Below are 21613 nucleotides of genomic sequence, written 5' to 3'. Positions count from 1 at the left end.
AACTGAATTCGCCCATTCCCTTCCATTTTAGTTCACTGATGCCCAGGATGTCGATATTTATTCTTGTCATATCATTTTTGACCACATCCAGCTTACCTCCATTCATGGTTCTTACATTCCAGGTTCCTATGCAATATTTTTCTTTACAGCATCGGACTTTCCTTTCGCTTCCAGGCATATCCGCAAGTGAGCGTCCTTTCGGCTTTGGCCCAGCCGCTTCATCAGCTCTGAATATACTTGTACTTGTCCTCTGCTCTTCCTCAGTAGCATGTTGGACGCCTTCCGATCTGAGGGGCTCATCTTCCAGCGTCATAACTTTTATATGCCTGTTGTCTTTGTCCATGGAGTTTTCTTGGCAGGGATACTGGAGTGGCTTGCCAGTTCCTTCTCCAGGTGGATCACGTTTAGTCAAAACTCTCCACTATGACCTGTCCATCTTGGGTGGCCCTGCATGGCATAGCTCATAGCTTCTCTGAGTTATTCAAGCCCCTTCGCCACAACAAGACATTGATCCATGAATTATTATTATTATTATTATTATTATTATTATTATTATTAAAGAGGTGGTGAGGGCTGTGGGGAAATATAACTCTCCCAAGCATAGGCATTATTTGGGCATCCCCATATCTCCAGCATGGGCCCTCCTCCAAGTAGCAGGATGTGACTAACACTATTTCAGGGAGTAATCGTTTCTGTTATTTAATTTTGAAAAGTAAAGTTCTTGTGTTGCTTTCATACTGTTAAACCTTTGTCTTATAGTGGTCTGTTGACTAGATACAAATAAATGAATCTGAATCTACTAATAAATCTCAGCACATGAAAGCTCATACCAATAACAAACTTGGTCTCTAAGGTGCTACTGGAATGAATTTTTTTTGTTTTGTTTCGACTACAGCAGACCAACATGGCTACCTACCTGTTCCTAAAATAATATTTCTGTGCTACCATAAAGACTTGGTTAATGACTCTGTGTGTAATATTATTGTGAGCGTACTTATAGCTGCTAAAATGTGCATAGCAACCAACTGGAAGAAGGCATTTGCTCCATAAGCTAATTTGTTTCATTTCATTTCATTTTCATCCCACTTTTCTACCAAAAACGGATCCCAGAGTGACTTACGAATCTCAGTAATAACCAAGTAAAAAACACATTACGTAAGGAAAAGCGTTGGGGAAGAATGTGATCAAAAGGAAACTGGCACTATTTCTAAGCTACAGAAAATATATTTGATTTATATATGACTACAATTCAAATTTTACAATGTAAACCACTTCTGAATTGTATGGATTTTTTTGAAAATTGACCAGTTATAAAATAGTTATTAATGGGCAACAGGTGCATATCTTTATTGAAAGATGGGACTTTTATTTGCAGGATACAGCCATAAAGAAGGCATAGAGGATATGCTTTGGTAGTTAAATTGGCCACTGCTTTATTTTTGACTTTGCAGAAAATTAAAGGTAGACAAACATGGGTTACTATGTAAATAACAATAGCAGGTCATCACATTCAACTCTGGTTCCCTAGACAACATTTTAAAAACTGAGGCGGAAGCCTATGGTCCAGCTGGCCAACCTAAACATTTTGTGGATTAGTTGATCTAGCTTAGGGTTTGCCATATCTGAAGAAAGCTACGGTATGCACTATCTTCTCCTCAAAAACAGAACCCGAGGGCAAGACCGGAACAGGGTTGGTGTGTGGTGCTGTGCTCTCCTGGACATGCTTGCCAAAGACAAGGATCAGCCTTTAAAAAACCAATGTTTGAGGATGCTTGTGCATTGCTGCCAGCATGTAGGCTTTGTATGGAAGTGCCCTTCTTGTTGAAAAATCTGATTAAGAATCTGTTTTCAAGTTTCTGTCTCCTTCTCTTCCCCTCCTCCCCCCCTCTTATTTTTCAGGCTCTAATGAACACTCAGAACAAGTTGAGGACTTTAGTTCCCAATTTTACTTTCAACCTGGGATTTTCTGGGAAATTCTACCACACTGGTAAGCTGCCTTTGTTCTTTTCACCTGTATCTTTTCATATTTCTTAGTTAGATGCCATCCACACAGTCAGCAGCTGTGTAAAGTCTGATCTGGATCAGGATCCTGGTATCAAGTAAAAGAAGGTTTGTTAACCCTCTGGGCCTCACTGCAATTTTTTTGTCCAGGACAGATAAGTATCTGGCTTACAGGGACATGTAACCTCTACAGAATTTGAATTTGAATTCAGATTTGAACCTCTATTTGAATTCTTTGATTTGGGGAACTACTGGATCCAAGTGGTGTTCTGACAGCTCTTGGGTGCTTTCAGCACAATGGAGCAAATGGGAGCTTTTTATGCCAGGGAAGATAGCAGGTGTGGAAGCAGGGGGCTAATTTGGATCAGCATGGGGCAAAGGGTTAATGCCCCTCAGCTATCCGAATCATTTCCCTGGTGTGGATGGGAAACTGGTGCCTGCTGTCTGCTTTTAAAAGCCATTCATGCAAATGAAATGTTGTCTTTTCTGGTTTGGCTGTTTAGTGTCTGTGATGACTGACAATTGACCACTCCTTCCTTCCTTCCTTCCTTCCTTCCTTCCTTCCTTCCTTCCTTCCTTCCTTCCTTCCTTCCTTCCTTCCTTCCTTCCTTCCCTCCCCCTTCTTTCTAGGTACTGATGAGGAAGATGAAGGGGATGACATGTTGCTAAAGCATAGGAAGGAGTTCTGGTGGTTCCCACACATGTGGAGTCACATGCAGCCACATCTCTTTCACAACGTCACTGTGCTAGCCGAGCAAATGAAACTCAACAAGCAGTTTGCTTTGGTAAGGAGCAAATTCAACTGGGGATGTTCCAGTCTGTGAGAAGTTTGACCCCACTGATCCAAATATTGCCACCTCAACAATATTCTGCCAAGTTTTCTTTAATTTTATCCATGCATTGTTGCCTAGAGGCAATGTTTTACTCTTCACAGGGAATTGGCTGTTTACAAACCTAGTATAAATGTGTTATGTCATATACCCCAGACCCAAGTTCCAATTTACTAACTCACTTATTTACTTTTTGTTTTGAGATTTCTGCCTTCCTTCCATCCAGCAAACTGCTACCAATACAGGGAACAGAGGGTTCTTACCATTTGTGTTCTTCTTCCAGGAGCATGGGATCCCCACAGACCTGGGCTATGCAGTAGCCCCCCACCACTCAGGGGTTTACCCTGTCCATGCACAGCTCTACGAGGCATGGAAAGCTGTCTGGGGCATCCAGGTGACCAGCACAGAGGAATACCCACACCTTCGGCCTGCACGGTACCGGCGGGGCTTCATCCATAATGGAATCATGGTGAGACAATGAAGCCCCTGTTGATTATCTGGAGGAGAAACATGGCCACTAGCTTATTGGGTACTCATCCCTGCATTTTGAATGCTAATCTTCCCTGAAACTCTCAAACACGAAAGCAAAGGGAACACAAGAAAGAGTCCTGCTGGATTTTACCAAGGTCCGTGCAGTCCAGAGTCCTGTTCTCACAGTGACCAACGATGCCTCTAGGAGGCTTGCAAGCAGGGCATGAATACAACAGTACTCTCCACTTGTGATCCCCATCAACTAGAATCCTGAGGCATACTGTCCAACAGTGGAGGCAGAACATAGCCACTGTGGTTAGACACCCTTCATAAATTTGAATGAAAGTCAGTTCTTTGTAGCAATCATTAAGACCAGTGTAGAATTCCCAGTATGTAGGATCTGAGACAGAAGACCTTCCAAGTGAAGCCATGCAACTGCTCCAACAGTTGTGTCGCTGTTGGGCAGCTGAGCAGGAGAGGCTGGATTGATTCACGCCTTTAACTTTACATTACGTATTAATAAAGGACTCAGTTCCCTTGAGTGCCAGTCCTCACATAGCCAAAAGAGCTGCCTCTTGTGCATGGATGGTGCTCTCGGCATGCTTAGGAGAGCCATGGGGTTTGTGGAAGTGCAAGAAAAGGTTTAGGAAAATTTCTTGGGAAGGAAACCTCAGAACAGCCTCACAAGGACTAAATATGCTGAGTAGCTGCAGAACACCAAGTGGTGTGTTTTTTCTTACTATCTTTTTGGAGTGGGACTGAAAATGGCAGTTGGGAATGATAGCAGAATATGATGTTGACACCATCTAACCCCAGTGGAATTGCCTTCTCCTTTGGCTGCATGTTCCCACTGTTGGCTGCATGTTAAAATTCACAGCGATAATCCATGGCCATCTCTAATTTTCCTCTCCCCCGGCTCACCCAGGTGTTGCCTCGACAGACTTGTGGTCTTTTCACTCACACCATATTTTATAATGAGTATCCTGGTGGCTCCAAGGAGCTGGACAAAAGCATTCGCGGTGGTGAACTCTTTCTGACAGTGCTCCTGAACCCAGTAAGTGCTGCAGCATGGGGGGGGGGGGCAATGTTTGTGATTACCTGTGTGCTTCACGAGGTGAAGGATGGGCAAAAGTAGTTGGAAATACAGTCTGTACATACGCTAAACACAGGCAGCAGTCTTGAGGCCTAATTGTCACCGGGCTGTCTCCAGAGACTGACAAATGCCAACAATGAAATTTTATTTTTTTTCTACCCTACATCAGAGAGCACAGGAAAAGAAAACAGCTGGCAAAAGTTGGGCAGAAAAGTGAAGGGAAGCATTTGTGAGAAAAATTGGCCGAACAGTTTTGCCACCCAGGAACCTACTGAAAATGCTTCAGGGATGACAGAAATGTGACGGAGGTTCTTCCTAGGGATAAACCTTCTTCTCAAGGGTAGCCTACATTCTTAGACCCAAAGCCTGGAGGGGAAACAGGGCTGCCAATCACTTGCTCTGTCCCTGCCCTCCAAGTATTCAGTATTTAGATCTGTCTGCGGGAAGCTGGTCTGAACCTTTTGCTCTATGTGTACAGGGATTAATGGTGGTGGCAGGTAAGGTACAGCAGGTGCCTAGAGATTAGAGATGAGCCCAGCAAGCATGATTCCTCCCTGCCCCCATGCAGTGACTGAGTGGCAGGCTTTGGTGTCTCAAATTTCAGCAGCGCCCTGTACACCCTCTGCCTGTCACGCTCTGTCCTCCATCATGGTTGTGGTGCCCCCTGCAGCTCAGTGCCCAGGGAGCTTGTACCAGTTGTGCTACCCTAAAACCACCTCTGGTGCATGAACTGGATACTTCCCATGTCAACTACAATTGTATCCATTCATTATGCATTAATTAGACTTGAGCATGTTGGTTATCCCACACTTTCCCTCCTTTCGTATTTCAGATGTGGGCACTGCATACATATATGGGAAAGATCTTTATTCTAATGCACAGCTCTTTGGGTATGCTAAAATTAGCATATTCAGTGCTTTTATCCCCCACTCAAATGTCAGGGCAGTTCATGGCTATCAAATTGCCATGTTTTAGAATAGTGGCAAATATTCCAATAACGATTATTTCTAAGTTAAGCTTTGTATTTGTTTAAATATTAACACTCAAACCACATTGTGGTTTTCATATTGATTCTTTTCTAGATGAATGTTTCATCTCAAATACTTTACAGCATGTAAAATTAACACAGGGTACATTTCTGGTGTGTGTGTGTGTGTGAAATAAAATTGCTGTATCAGATCCCAATCAATTTAGAAAACTTCCCAGAACATTTTAAATAAAACTTTCTAATTCATTTTTTTCGAGAAAATCCCTGACACTGCTGAGCACTCTGTGGCTTGGCAGGATGCTTTAGATGAGATTCCTGCATTGCAGTAGGTTGGACTAGATGACTCTCAGGGTCCCACCCAACCCCACAATTTTATGATTCTATAATGTCATCTCTGAAAGAGGATTGCTGGTGTTCCCAGCTAGCTACACTTGGCAAGAGGACAAAATGTATTACAGTCTCCAATACCTCCTCCCAGCCTGATGTTTCTGTGAAAACAAGTCAGTGAGCAGTTTGTTGTTGTTTAGTCGTTTAGTCGTGTCCGACTCTTCGTGACCCCATGTACCATAGCACACCAGGCACTCCTGTCTTCCACTGCCTCCCGCAGTTTGGTCAAACTCATGTTCGTAGCTTCGAGAACACTGCCCAACCATCTCGTCCTCTGTCGTCCCCTTCTCCTAGTGCCCTCCATCTTTCCCAACATCAGGGTCTTTTCCAAGGATTCTTCTCTTCTCATGAGGTGGCCAAAGTATTGTAGCCTCAGCTTCACGATCTGTCCTTCCAGTGAGCACTCAGGGCTGATTTCCTTAAGAATGGGTAGGTTTGATCTTCTTGCAGTCCATGGGACTCTCAAGAGTCTCCTCCAGCACCATAATTCAAAAGCATCAATTCTTCGGTCAAAACAATTCTTAGTCAAAACAATTCTTCGGCGATCAGCCTTCTTTATGGTTTACTTTACACCAAATACCAAAAAGCATGACCTGTGTCCCAACTCATCCTACTCCCTAGTTGTTGGCATTGGTTTGCTCTCCCATTTCATCAACAATCCGGTCCATGAACCAATTGCTTTGGTTGCCAACTGACTTAAAACTCTCAGTCCTTCCACTTTAACTGATAAAGATGTCCCACCTAAAATAAAGAGCTCCAAACAGCCTCTCCTCACTGATCCATAACAGATGTTTGAATCCCTGTGAGTATATGCAGAAATGCAAGAGTTGGAGTGTGTGTGTGCATATGTATGTTTAACTCTGCAGTATAAACACAGGATGTTTGATCTCCTGACTAGCCAGCAAAACCATGATGTCAGCAAATGAATGCAGCTTTCTGCTCCCAGAAAAGGCAGTCATTGCATATATTTGCTTGCGTTTCCCTGAAGCTATAGAGTTGCACACCTCCCACTTGACCCCTCCAGTTCCTTCTGCACCAGGCTTATTGCTGCTCTATTTTCAGCTTGCTGTTTTAATTTCTGATTGCTACCCTTTCACACTTGGGTTTTTTTAATAGTCGTGGCTGCTTAGATGAGGTGGAGGCAGGATCTTGGGGAATAAGATCAGACTTTTGTGTTGGTAACTAGTCTGAATGGTTGTCGGATGTCGTCGTCAGATGATAGGTAGACAACAGTTGCCATTCTAAGTCACTAGTTTGGGAAGGTATGGAACGGTAGCACTGGCGGGACCGCAGTAGTTACATCATGGCTTTTAGACAATCAAAACAAGCCTGGTTCAAACTCTATATATTAAGAGAGAAAGAATGATTTATCATTATAATTACTGTAATTAATTAATATACTGCTTATGTGCCAAACACCATTCAAAAGTAGTTAACAAGGTTAGTCTGGATAGCAGCTCCAATTCAGCTGAGTGGCTCAGATTCCAAGGAGCCCAAGTCATTTGCCAAAGCTGCTTCATCCAAAATGAATGGAGCGTGTAGAATGGAGCGTGATTATGTAGCTAGGTACAGGTAGGTAGCCGTGTTGGTCTGACGTAGTCAAAACAAAATTTTAAAAATCCTTCCAGCAGCACCTTAGAGACCAACTAAGTTTGTCATTGGTATGAGCTTTTGTGTGCATGCACACTTCTTCAGATACACTGAAACAGAAGTCACCAGACGCTTATATATAGTCAGAGGGTGGGGAGGGGTATTACTTAAAAGGGTGGTGGGAATGGGTGATTGACTGACTGATAGCTGTTGACGACTGTTAACTACTGCAATTGGTCTTACAAGAAAAAGCAAGGGATGAGATGGCTAAATATAGCTTTATCATGTATAATGAGATAAGAATCCAATGTCTTTATTCAGACCAGGTCTCTCCATGGTTTTAAGCTTGGTAATAAGTTCTCTTTCCAGTCTATTTCTGAAATTCTTTTGTAATAAGACAACTACTTTGAGATCTTGTATAGAATGTACTGGGAGATTGAAGTGTTCTCCTACTGGTTTCTCTGTCTTGTGATTCCTAATGTCAGATTTATGTCCATTTATCCTTTGGCATAGGGTTTGGCCTGTTTGTCCAATATAAAGAGCTGAAGGGCACTATGTAACTAGGGTTAGAGACAAAAAGAGGGGAATTTATCTTCACACTGAATTGAAAGTCCCTTAGCAATGACATGCACAAGAGAAGGGCACAGAGCCAGCATAGTTCTTGTAGCTGGTGGCACAACAGATACAATACTCCATGTTGCACAACTGGTCACCCAACAAACTTCTGCTAGCGCAACTATAGTATTAAGATTCCATATTGTGCAACCATTATTCTTGCAACGACCCTCGCTGGCGATCAGAGATAATTGAATCCGGGCCCATATTTTTCCCCATATGGCACTAGGTGCCAATGAGCTCAGCAGTTTGTGCATGAATAAAAGTACAGCATTGCCAAGAGGCCCCACGACCAATGGTTTGTGGATCAGCCCACCCTAGGGAGTCCTTTAAAACAGTTTCAGATCATGGGTGTAGGCAGGGGGGGCAGGAGGGGGCAATTGCCCCCCCTAGAAGCAGGGCCGCTGGCCGGCGGAGGGAAAGCCAGGCAACCGCTTTGTGCGGCTCTGGGGCTTTCCCTCCACCCGCCCCACAGCCGGCCAGGGAGAAGGGACGTCTCCCTTCTCCCTTGCTGGCTGTGGGGCGGGCGGAGGGAAAGCCAGGCAACCGCTTTGCACGGCTCTGGAGCCTTCCCTCCACCCGCCCCGGCGATCGCAGAGGGGGAGGAGGGGAAATCGGAGCTGCCCGATTTCGGGCTGATCCTGGCGCCCCCCTCACCCCTGCCGATCGCGGAGGGGGAGGAAGGAGTCGGAGCAGCCCGATTTTGGGCTGATCCTGGCGCCCCCTCGCCCCTGCCGTTCGAAATCGGGCTGCCCCGAACCCCTCCTCCCCCTCCGCGATCGCCGGGGCGGGTGGAGGGAAAGCTGGCAAGGGAGAAGGGAGCTTTCCTTGCCCCGCTGTGGCCCCTCCCCCCTCCCCTTGGCCCCCCCTTGCCCCCCTGCCCCCCTAATTTTCATCCTGGCTACGCCCCTCTTTCAGATGTTGGATTACAGGTTCCATCATCCTTGACCATTGAACATGCTGCCTGAGGCTCATGTGAGTTGTAGTCAATTCAAAGGCCACCAAGTTTCCTCTGGCCTAGAGTATTCCCTGGCCTAGAGTAATCCAGATCTTGAAATCACTCAGGCTCACTTCTGAGAGGCAGTGGTGTTAATGTGAAGACCAATCTCCTGTCCCAAGCCCAGAGATTCAGAAAATCAACTCCTCTCCCAAATGTGTTAGTGAACATGATAAAGCAACAAACTTGGGATATCTCTCCCTCTAGATGTGAGGCATTTAGCCAGAACTGCTAGAATCCCAGAGGCCCTCCATGAGAAGCTGGTGCATTACCCCTCCAGCCTCATAATATTTTAGTAATTCTTTTTCTCCTGGAAGCTACTTGTCTGTATTTTAGCACTTGGATGGAAATGCTGCCATTGCGAGTTGGGTGCTCTTCTTTTGATGGTTTGCATGGAGCCTCCAGGTCAGCCTCTTGGTGTGCTGTGTGCTCTTGGGTGTCAAAATCACCCCAGCCCTGAAAGGTCAGAACTTGGAAAGGAAGCATCTGGCAGCAGACCATGCCTCACATTCACACCAGCCTCCTCCAAGTGCAGGAAAGCTTTTGCTGCTAGTTCCCAAAACTTATTTGAAATTCTATATTAAGATGGTCACATTTGATGGGAAAACTGGAAACCAGGGGGAAAGACATATTGGGGTTCTCCTTGTAATGATGTACTTGATCTGGTTAGTGCCGGACAAGGCCTGCCTGCCAGAAAATCAGTCACTGTGTAATCAAACTGAATACATGACCTTGTTAATTCTCCTCCCTCTCCCCTATCCAATTTCCTCACTTGTTAAATGTTGTTTTACTAGGGGCCAGCTTCTCTGGGAAGCGTTACAGATGAGGTATCTGTTCTTCCCACACCAGACTTCTTAATTAAAGAGTTAACAGGTGTTGTTATCTGGTGACTGTCACTTAGGCACAGATTGTTGCAAACACCTGGTTTCTTTAGCCAGGTAAGAGGTGGTGTGTTTAAAAGGAAGGTTCTTTGTCTTCATTTAACCGCATATCTGCTTAGGAGCCACATTAGTTTGCAGAGACTGAGTCTGATCATGAGCACCTGGTATCACTAAAGTCTTTCTTGGAATCCAATCTGGCTAAAAAAATAGAATTATGACTGACCACAAGTGCTAATGCACTACACCTTACAAAACAGACGTTTCAAGCCTCAAAAGAGCAACCCACCCCCCCAAGTTTGGCGGCACCCAAGGACTTTGTGGCAGCCAATGTAAGATTAAAGTTATGTCCTCAGACAGGCTTCTTTGAGTTTAGCAGCCACCTGGTTTGTCTGTTGTGGAAGCTTGCTGAACCATTAATTGTCCCTGGGAAGTGATATTATGTTGCATGTAAAAGGCCATTTGCAGGATTCCTGAGGAAAAGAAAGAACCCAGATTGCATGCAATCTTTAAATGCAGATGCTTTGTAGTCCTGCCCAGCTGAATGCAACGCTTTGGAAACAGTGATTTCAAATGAAACTTTTTAATCCATCTGGATTGCATCATTATTGTATTGTGGATTTTATTGTAGTTAGCCACCTGGGCATTTATTTATTTATTTATTATAGAAAGGCAGGTTATAAGTAAATCAAATGAATAATGATAATTAAAGAACCAAAGTACAGCTGAGTATCCAGAGAACCTGCACAAGGGACCTGAATAGTGTCAACAATGGAACTATGGATTTGGAGCAATGGGTTGTTTTCATTTTTCACACGAGAGCAACTGCCGAGTGTGTGTAAGATGCTCATTGGCCAATGCTGCCCCTGCAGAACAAGAGTGGAAAGCAGATAGAATTTTCCAAGTGATATCAATCTTCCGACACTAACAAATGCCCTCATTTCCTTCTTTGTTTGTAGATCAGCATCTTCATGACCCACTTGTCCAATTATGGAAACGATCGCCTTGGGCTCTACACTTTCGAAAGCCTCGTCAAATTTGTGCAGTGCTGGACCAACCTCCGTCTTCAGACTCTGCCGCCCATCCAGCTGGCCAAAAAGTATTTTGAAATATTTTCACAGGAAAAGAACCCTCTGTGGCAGGTGAGATTCCAGGACAATTTCCCTTCAACCAGCCTGCAGCTGTAAGTTTAATATAAATAAAGGGCTTCTGAGCAGAGTGGATGTGAATGGGTTGCTACAGAAGAGAGACGTTTGTTTTTCTCCTATTGGGTCTTAAGTGAGGAATACGCAAAGTATGAACTAGTGGTGGTTCTGGGATCTAAAATGCTGTATGGTTTTTCTGAACAGAATTGGGATACCTTTGTCAGAATTTTAGGCCCAGTTTTTTAAACTTCCAGGTCTCCCCAGTTGTGGTGAAAATGCATGGCTAAATATTTCCAACAGATTGAATAGTGTCGTACTTGCAGTTGTGATTTTATTTCCCCTCTTTCCTCGGACATTTCTTCATTTGCTTGCTGATACTCCCACCCAGTTAACTCCTTCAGGAGACTGCCACAAAACCTTTGACCAACAAATGACCATTTCATCTAGAATAGAGCGCTGATGCCAACATATGCCAGCCAAGCTCTTAATGTGCTGTAGACCAGAGTGATTGTGCCTGGGGTAAACACGAACGTACTTCTATCAGGCCTGATGTAATTATTCCCCACATTATCTCATGTGTGATTTTTTAATTGATGTAGAACCCTTGTGATGACAAGCGGCATAAAGACATCTGGTCCAAAGAGAAGACATGTGACCGGCTTCCCAAGTTTCTCATCGTTGGTCCTCAGAAAACTGGTAACATAACCCACTGGCCATCATGGTCTTTTTTTTGCCATTAATATATTGTGTGATGTGGCCTTTTTCTTTTTGTGTTGGAACATGATGGGGTCTTCCAGGTGTTCTCAAACTCCAATTCCCATGAGTCCTGGGCAGCATAGCCAGTAGTCAGGCATGATGGGAGTTGTAATTCGACAGCAATTTGAGAGACGCAGGTTCTCTGTTGCTGCCTTAAAACTTAGCCGGAGCTGATTTAGGTCTTCTGGGAAATGCCAGGTGGGGGGGGGGAGAAGCAATTCCAAGTTGTCAATTGCCAAAATTGTCATCTTGAATTTCTCGGGGTTGCCTGTTCCACCCAATTAATATTAAATTCCAGAACTGGCAAGCTGAGATAAGATGTAGAACGAGTACACCTTTGAGTGTAGGAAAGGTATAGTAGTGCCCTCTACAGGCTTGACTGTGTCAGGTTTTAAAAGATGTTCTTATTGACCTATGCAACTGAGCTGCATGATAACGTTTCAGTATCAAACTTTATTTTGGTCACAGACCAGCATAAGATAAAACATATGGACGAACTGAACACATGAGACTTAAAACTGCTAAGGGATAAAAACTAGTAATTAAAAGGTGATTATATCATAAAAGTAAAAGGTGCCCCTGACCATTACTGTAGGTCCAGTCACGGACGACTCTGGGGTTGCAGTGCTCATCTCACTTTACTGGCCGAGGGAGCCAGCATACAGCTTCCGGGTCATGTGGCCAGCATGACTAAGCACGGAGACACTGTTTACCTTCCCACCGGAGCGGTACCTATTTATCTACTTGCACTTTGACATGCTTTCGAACTGCTAGGTTGGCAGGAGCAGGGACCGAACAACGGGAGCTCACCCCGGCGCAGGGATTCGAACCGCCGACCTTCTGATCGGCAAGCTCTGTGGTTTAACCCACAGTGCCACCCGTGTCCCAACAATTATATCATACTTTACTTAAATAAAAACAAGGACAAACGGTTAAGAGACTTATAAGGGAGGGAACGTGAAGAAGCACAGGTCTTGCATTTTGGGCCTAGTTTGTGGCTTCATATGCTTCAGATCTTTCCACTTTAATCAATTATATTGCAGTTGGCTTCAGAAAGAAGCCTTCGCCTGACAAAGCTCACGCTCTGCCTAGTCCAATGGGAATTGCCAGAGTGGCTGAGGGTAGTGGTTATAGTTGGGGCTTTCCTTACCACGTTGAGCAATATGGGCAACAAGCTTTGGCCCAGGACAAACTATTCCGTGTGTCAAGAAGAGGTGTTGGTAGCAGTTGTGCTAGTACCAGCTTATGTTTCAGACCTTTTTGCTCCCAGACAAATCTCTCACAAAACATTGTTTTGTTTCCACTGTGTCGTTTCAGGTACGACAGCTGTGCATTTCTTCCTATCCATGCACCCAGCTGTTACCAGCAACTTTCCAAGCCCCTCCACCTATGAAGAGATCCAGTTCTTTAATGGACTCAACTATCACAAAGGAATTGACTGGTAAGTGTGTTGACGCGTGTGCTCACTGATTTGCCCTTGCTCTGTCCCACAAACTTTCAATGGGATTTTGATTCAGTCGGGTTAGGCATTCTGACCCTCATCAGAAACCTTTTAGTGGTATTAAAAATTATTTGTGCAGGTTTCGGTCAACTGGTTGCCATTGGCATGATTTGATTTGCTTCCTAATGTTGTGTATGTTAACCTGCATTGAGTTCAGTCAACCTTTAAATAGAGATTTGAAGTAAATGGTATGGTAACATTGGTGAACAGTGGCCTATTTGGCTGGTCTTACGGCTGCCTTTGTTGCCGCTCAGTTAAATCAAACTGCAGTTGCCATGGCCATCAACACAATGGGCAGTGCTTGTCTGGTCATGAGGCAGACCCTGGCTTCAGCCTCAGTTTGAGTCTACCATGGTGGTTCAGGACTTGATTATTCTGATTGACATAACAAATACATAAGATTACTGCATGAAGGAGGGCAGAGGGAATTAATCCTCTTAACTTGCTCCTGCCACTGTGATGTGTCCCCTTACCTGTGGTATAGGTGTGTCATATTGAGACTGATGTCCATGCAACACTGCCAATCACTGGGACTGGAGTTGAGAGTGCGAATTGTGTTAGCAGAATACTGTCCTTGTCTTCATTCTCTTTCATTTGTGTCTGAAACTATCATTTCCTTCATGTTCCCCTGTGGCAGGGCAAAATGCTAGGAGCTACTAGCCTCTCCCCTATGTTCCCATTGTGTCACGCCCATCACCACTATTACACATGCCTTGTTCTCATGCTCTCCCGATTTTCTTCACATGACAGGTACATGGAGTTCTTTCCCATCCCCTCCAATGCCAGCACAGATTTCATGTTTGAGAAAAGTGCCAATTACTTTGACACCGAAGTAGTGCCCAGGCGGAGTGCCGCTCTCCTTCCGCGGGCCAAAATAATTGCCATCCTGATCAATCCAGCTGACAGAGCATACTCCTGGTATCAGGTAATTCCTTAAGAACTCCTCCTGGCATCACTGCAGGAGTATGTGCAGGACCCAGCAGGTGGGGTCATCGGGATGTGACGGTGCATGTCGTATACAGATATGCTGCCTCGTACACTAGAAAGAGAAGTGTGCTGCTAATTCACTCATGTCTCTCTCTCTCTCCCCCCCCTCCCATTACCTGCTTGTAGCACCAGCGTGCTCACAACGACCCTGTGGCACTCAACTACACTTTCTACCAGATCATTTCTGCTGGGCCCCAAGCTCCTCAGGAGTTGCACAACCTGCAGAACCGCTGTCTGAATCCTGGATTGTATTCCACTCATCTGGAGAGGTGGCTGATGTATTATCCTTCTGGACAGGTACAGCAGCCTTTGGGTGTGTTTATAATCACATTGTTATGCAATACAGGTGGTATTTTGAAGGGGAACTTAAACCTTGATATGTTTGCTTTTGTTCACTCCTAATGAGTACCTTATTAGCTTTCACCTGTACAACAGGTAAACCTGGATCCTGTAGCTGTGTTGGTCTCACAAAAATGAGATTACAGGATTTTTATAAAAAGCATGTTTGAGCCAACTCAGTTGTTTAAAACTTGGAAGTCTTTCCAACCTTCCTCGGTAGAACGTCGGGCATTAGAATTCATAGTGGAAGGAAACTAAAACAATCTACTGTGCCTTTTGGCTTTCTGTGTTAGCCACCAAGGATGCTTCATATGCTTGCCTGAATTTATATGGGCTAAAAGTCTATAATGAAGCAGAAGCACAAACACAAACTCTGCAATATTCCCCAGTACACTGGCTCCCCTCAGGTATTTGTGTATCGATTGTGAAGGTTTAGCATTTCTGAGCCCATGGAGGCTTCTAAAGGAATTTCAGCGGAAAGTGTGTAAAGGCCTCCTTTTGACCTGCATTCAATGCATGAAGGCCAGGCAGGGTTTGAATGTTCATGTCTCTTTTAACCCTCATGACTTCAGGCAAATGCCTGAAAATGCAAGATCTATACAGTATGTTGATTGCTGCGATCGTAGTTAATGTATGTTAAAGAAATGCCACCCCTTCCAGGAATAGAAAATGAGCAGGATAATTGTCTGATAATTGTATGTGACTTAAGGTTCCCCACCCCTGGCATAGAATCTCTGCTTTCTGGGCTTCTATCTGTTACCTAACATGATTAGATTTATTCTGAAACCTTCATTGTTTCTCCTTCAATTCAGGTTTTGGTTGTGGATGGGCAGGAACTCAGACAAAGCCCCACATCTATCATGGAGAACATCCAAAGGTTTCTGGGGGTTACACCACTGTTCAACTATACCCAAGCACTCAAGTAAGGATTGCATGCCTGCCTTTGCTTGTGTAAATACATGGTAAATGTTTTGAGACCCCCATACTATTTCAGCAGCTTCCTCTTCTATGATCTGGACTGCTGGCAGTGTTTCCATTTCCATTTACTGCTGCTGTATTTTTGCTTTACAAGTTTTACTTTCTTGTATGCCACCTTGAAGACCACTGTGCATCGCCCAGGACTGGTATGAGGGGCACAGCACGATGGCGGCTTCACCCAGCGGTGTATCGTGGGTAAAACCCATGCTGCTCCTGAGCCTCTCTGCTACCAGCGGGACTCATGATTTACTGCTATCACGCTCTGCCCCTCATGCCGCAGAGAGAGGAGCAAGCTGCATCAACAGGCCAATACAGCTTGTTCCTCCCCCAGATTCTTTAAACTGCTCTGCTGAGGCATGGGTGGCTGTGCTCTCTTCAGCAGAATAGTTCAAAGAAAGCCTCTGGCTTGAGCAAGCCCCCGATGTGTTGCTCACAAGCCAGAGACACTTTGGGGTGGGAGGTGGAAACAAACTGCGTCATCTGAGGTGAAACTGCCTCAGTGAGAGTGGTGGCAGTTTTGCCTGGCTGGACCTATGCAGCTTGTTCCTCCATTTCAACATGGTGGTGACAGATCACGATGTTTGGCTGTTGAAAACCTGACATCGCCCAGCCTTAGTGTAGTCCTATGGTCCCTGGGAATTTACCCTTCTGACACTGGAGACCTAATCCCAGGGCTTCCCTCACCAACTCCTCCGATATCAGTAGGGCGAAAAAGGGTTTCCCAGAAAGCATCTTGGATTTGAAACCTCTAAAGTCCTCCTTTCCCACAATAGGCTCCCAAACCAGAGAAGTATCTAGTCATGTTCCTGAGCATGACTAAATGTTTCCCATATATGTTTTCCACGTTAAAAAAAATGTAAAGCTGAAAGAAAGGAAGCAGAATAAAAATGTTCCTTTGCCCTTGCCTGCATGCTGCTGGCTCAGTCTAGTAGGGCTCTGGATAAGACATTTGTATTCTCCGCCACCATACACACAGCCTTGGATTGCTCTGTAAATACCATAGCTATCAACCTCTCCGTGCCATCAGAATTGGATTTGGCTGGATGTCAGTGATAAAACAGACCCCCTTATGAAGCTCAAGACAACAGTTTAACTTAACCCTCTTGCCACAGTTCACATATGAACATTATTAGGATTCAGCTATTATAAACCTGCATCATATACTAATGCAAATCATGCTACTTTTTGTAAGCCAGTACAGTGGTGCCTCGCTAGACTAAATTAATTCGTGTAACGAATATTTCGTCTAGCGAGTCCCAGTTTCCCATAGGGATGCATTGAAACTTAATAAATGCGTTCCTATAGGCTCTGGGGGACTGGCGGCAGCATGCGACGGGGCTTCGGAGAAGGTCTCCGAAGCCCCGTCCGATGCCGGCTGTGTGCAAGGGGAGAAGCTCTCTTCTCCCAGCCACCACCTTGCCTGCCTCCCCCGACATGGAGTGCAGCTTCGGAGACCTCCGAAGTTGCACTCCATGTCTGGGGTGCGAGGCGGGGGCGGGGGAAGCTCTTCCCCCGCCGCCTCCCGCCTGCCTTCTCCGGTATGGGGTGCAGCTTCGGAAACCTCCAAAACTGCACCCCATGCCGGCTTTTCGCGGCGGCGGGGGAAGACTGTTCCGTGCCGGCTGTGCACGGCGAGAAGCGGCGGGGGAAGACTTTCCCCCGCCGCCTCTCGCCCCGCACCCCCGGCATGGAACGCAACTTCGGAGACCTCCAAAACTGTGCTCCGTGTCTGGGGTGCGAGGCGGGGGCGGGGGAAGATCTTCCCCCGCCACCGCCTCTCGGCACGGAGCGCAACTTCGGAGGTCTCCGAAGTTGCGCTCCGTGCCGGGGGAGGCAGGCGAGAGGTGGCGGCGGGGGATGGAGCCGAATCGCAGCGGGCGCTGCTTGCCCCCGCCTGTCTTCCCCGAGCCAAGGGGAAGAGAGGCAGGGGCAGCCGCCGCACTGCCGCGTTTTGGCTCCGTCCCCCCTGGCAAAGGAAGATTAGTTGTCAGCTTCCCGTGCTGACAGCTGATCTTCCTTTGTCGCTTTCTATGGCCGCGCTTCGTAAGACGAAGTGGCAGTCATAGAAAATTTTGTCGTCTTACGAATGCCTTGCGCAACGCAAAACTGTTTCGTCTAGCCAGTTTTTCGTTGTGCGAGGCACCACTGTAACTCTTAAGCCTTGGATAGAAATGCATTTGCGAACTAGTTCTGAGGGAATCTGGTTTGCATTAGTGCATTGGTGTCAATACCAGGGGAAGAGGAACGTTGTACCAGTGTGGTACACATCTCAAGTGTGTCTACCAACTTGGAACCTATGATTTTGTAAGGAGCCAGCATCAGGTCTGCACCAGATCACCAAACTATTCTTGCAAATTTTGAAACACGAGTGCTCATGCACTTGAGAAATATTAGCAAGGCATTGCAACAACAATTAAAAGTTAATCTTTGTTTTACTTTTTTGTGGAAACTGCTTTCAGCCCCTTTCCTCTAGAAAGCAAGCAAAATATTGGAAAGCCATTAGCCTAGCCCTTCAGATTGCTCCAACTCAGAACCCATGTGTTTTCAGGTTTGATGAAGCAAAAGGATTTTGGTGTCAAGTTCTTGAAGGAGGGAAGACCAAGTGTCTGGGGAAAAGTAAAGGAAGAAAATATCCAGACATGGATTCCTCAGTGAGTAGCCAAGTGGGATTCATCTCAGTAATGTAATTGGGAGGGATGGTTGTGAGCCGTTCCTTCATTAACTCTGCTCTCCCTTTGGAACTGTTGCAGTCCCGCATGTTCCTGGCAGACTTCTATCGCGAGCACAACATTGAACTATCCAAGTTGATGAACAAGTTTGGACAGCCCCTTCCTACATGGCTCCGAGAGGAGCTGCAAAATTCTAGCTGGAGCTGAAGTCAAGGGTGCTGGCGCCAGTGCTGCCCAACATCTGGATGTGGGAGCCACTGGGGAAAAACACACACTGCTGCCATCTCTTCTCTATGAAAGGAAACTGGAGGCAGGAGCAGGAAGTGTGCTAGCCTGATTATAGACCATGCACTTTCACCTATTAATGGTTTGCTACATTGGAGATACCCAGAGAACAAAATGGCACAAGCTACTGTGCAGTCAGGGCCCTATCTAAAAAATTGAGGGTGGCTGACACAGGAATGCTTTTGTGCTATAATTCCCCCATGCCAGAAAGCCCAGAGTAGACTCCACAGAAAAACAAAAGCATGCAACTGTGTCAGCTACTGGGACATTCCCTATTTATGTCCAAAAACACTCAGGATGCTAGCAAGTGAATGTCTTAATATTGTACCCTTATGTGGTTGTTAGGGTGATGTTGCTAATAATGGTCAGCAAGTTTCATTTATCTGACTGCAGCCTTAGTTATTTCATTAACCCCTATTCTAGCGGAAAGGGAAGGGGGGCAGGGAAGGTCAAAAAGGCAGCAGAAACTTGTGTTAAGTTCTCATGGGAGAGAGATTACAATTCCCCCCCTCGTGTCAGGTAAAAGGGGGGGGGAAATACGATGGTGCCACATTCATTCATGAACTATAAAGAAACAGTGTTCACTTGTAACTTAATCAGAACAGTCTTAACTTTCAGCTGGGGTGGAAAGGGGATTCAGCAATCTCAAATAGGCTATTCATTTTCATCTTAACAAGGCTGAATGAGATGGACTACAAATCTGTGTTGTCAGTTTAAATCACTCATTTTGCCTCAAATTCTGCAGGTTGTGGGTCTCCAGCCAACTCTTTAATCTCAGCATTTCCTCATTACAACCACTATGTGAGCGGAGAGCTACAGCAGTCCTGCCCATCCCTCCTAACATGCCTTATGTAGAGTGGTCCAGCAGCTGCTCACAAGTGCCAGGCTCACTGAGGGATATATATATAGCAGCTGATTGGGGCAAGAAGAGCCCTTGGGTAACTTAACTCAGTGTGCCCACTCCAAGAGGGGGAAAGTGATTTCAGCCAAGCTTATACATGGAGCCTTAGTTATTGTGTATTTTTAATTGTCAATTTACCATTGTTTGTAAATATATAATATGGATTATATAATATTTCATCCAATGTGTCACCATGCAGAGGGAAATGTTGTGCTATCAAAAATTGAACCAACAAACCTAAAACCCTGTGGCTGAGGAGAGAAGCAAGTGCTGTGCTTCCTGCACTGGATTCATGTATGTCATTCACATTGAATGATAAGGATAAATTCTTGGCTCTTGCAGCTGAGCACAATGTCTAAATAAAGGTTAGACGTAGCATTTGGAGTCAATAAATGTACTTACTTTATTTCTCTGTGACTGTAGTGTTCGGTTATACCACACCTCCACAACAGCCAGCTATGAACGTACAAGGAAACAAAGCAGCTGCTTCAACACTGCATGGCAGAGATAGCCCAGGGGCCCATAGCTGTTTTACTTATGTGCAGGTGCCAAAAACATGCTAGGCTTTTCACACAATAGGTGGCCAGACAACCTGCCCTGCACCATCTGCTACTTCAACTAGCTCAATTTTCTCTCTCCCTAAATGGGAGCTATTTTGACACTTCAAACTGAGTATCTACAAATGAATAAAAGCGGAACTCACCAAGAACATTTCCCTCGTTCTCTTAGAATGGCAATGGTGCCCATGTGAGAGGTTCCGGCAAGTTCTGGCTGAAAAAAAGCCGATTAAAGCCACCTTCTGTGGCAGTTAGATGTCACTTCTCTCAAGACAGCTAATTAGCATGTGAGGATTTGAACACACCAAGTTCAGATAATGAGTTTCCTCAGGAAACAGTCGTTTACAATGGCAAGATGCTGATACTGACATCAAGTTATATCGTCAATGTTTATAACTATTAATTGAGAGCATATGCTAGTTGCTGATAACATACACATGTGCTCATTTGTAACTGAAAAAAAGTTAACCTCCACAAACAGAGAAGTGTCGCTGCACTTGTACTCCAAGCAATGCCACTGAGAAAGGCTGCACAATTCCAAAAAGGGTCCAGTCTATAATCACATAGAAAAAGAGCATTTCATAGGAAGAAGCAAAATAGGGACTTAATCTAATAAACAGTAGGGGCCACCAAAAAACAGTTGGGACTATGACATATTAATGACCCACCATGAATAATGTGCTCAAACAAAAGAGGAAAAGCTGAACAGAGAAATCTTTTATGCATGTTCTTTCCTTACCTGCCCCATATTTAGCTTTTATAATAATCACTGGCACAAAAACACTTAGATGGGTGGGTGCATATTAAAACCGGGCTGGGCACTTGCTATGGAAAATGATAGACATGGTACTGATCCTTACCTGCTAGATGCAACTACTGTCAAACCACTCACAGTAACCAACTTAAATTGAAACATGCCAAGAAAGTCTGACATTTCATTTCGAGAGAGAAAACTTTGAAAAATTAAGAGGATTGATGGAAAAGGCTGAAAGGGAGACAAAAGAGCCACACTGGCAGGAATCTGCCTAAAACCACATAACAGGACTGCAAACAGAATGCATAGCACAGATGTCGAAAAATACAAACCCATTCAACAGGGCTGGTTAACAAACAAAGCCCAAGGAAACTATAAAAAGGCAAGGCGGCTTCCAAGAGTAGAAGTCTTGCTTATTTGAAGCACCAACTCTGCCAAAACAAGTATTTGAAAAAATCTTTAGCAGATACCAACACCAGGACCTTATAGGGCAGAAACCCAGAGCAGAACCACCAATTATTGGGGGAGGGGGGGTGGAAAGCACAATGTCAAACACAAGTGACAAAAACCTAGGGCTTCCTGATAAACCGCAAGTCAGTGGATCCAGCTAGCATACACAATACAATTATTTATCATAACGTATCAGTAAAAACAGCCTCCATTATATAGTGTAAGACTATGAAGTATGCAATGCCACACCGGGGGGGGGGGGGATAATACTAACTTCTTGCCTGACAGGGCCAGTAGTCGAACTTCTTTACTTGAAAAATTAGTAGATAACAGTATCAAAGCTACTAATAGTGAAAGGAAGAATCAGAACTACCAGAGAGGGAAGCTGTCAGTAAACAACCTAGAATTTTGTGAGCATGCCTCTGTTAGAAATAGGATGCT

The 21613-nt window shown here is 45.0% G+C and overlaps 1 protein-coding gene across 5 annotated transcripts in view; it reads left to right on the top strand.

The window, feature by feature from the left end:
• The window catches only part of NDST2 (N-deacetylase and N-sulfotransferase 2), a 105219-nt gene extending 85402 nt beyond the window's left edge, over positions 1–19817 (top strand). For all 5 annotated transcript variants that reach the window (XM_060275053.2, XM_088669475.1, XM_088669473.1 and 2 more), the window contains 12 exons: positions 1900–1987; positions 2632–2786; positions 3115–3300; positions 4228–4356; positions 10810–10992; positions 11595–11691; positions 13069–13192; positions 14003–14177; positions 14366–14536; positions 15391–15500; positions 18105–18207; positions 18307–19817. In XM_060275053.2, the coding sequence (XP_060131036.2) occupies positions 1900–1987; positions 2632–2786; positions 3115–3300; positions 4228–4356; positions 10810–10992; positions 11595–11691; positions 13069–13192; positions 14003–14177; positions 14366–14536; positions 15391–15500; positions 18105–18207; positions 18307–18432 (1647 nt within the window). In that variant the 3' untranslated portion in view covers positions 18433–19817. The remainder of the gene's footprint in view (positions 1–1899; positions 1988–2631; positions 2787–3114; positions 3301–4227; positions 4357–10809; positions 10993–11594; positions 11692–13068; positions 13193–14002; positions 14178–14365; positions 14537–15390; positions 15501–18104; positions 18208–18306) is intronic.
• The last annotated feature ends 1796 nt before the right edge of the window (positions 19818–21613 follow it).

This window comes from Zootoca vivipara, chromosome 5 (assembly GCF_965207765.1).
Source record: "Zootoca vivipara chromosome 5, rZooViv2.hap1.1, whole genome shotgun sequence".
Lineage (NCBI taxonomy): Eukaryota > Metazoa > Chordata > Lepidosauria > Squamata > Lacertidae > Zootoca > Zootoca vivipara.
This window is presented reverse-complemented; position numbering and strand designations above follow the sequence as displayed.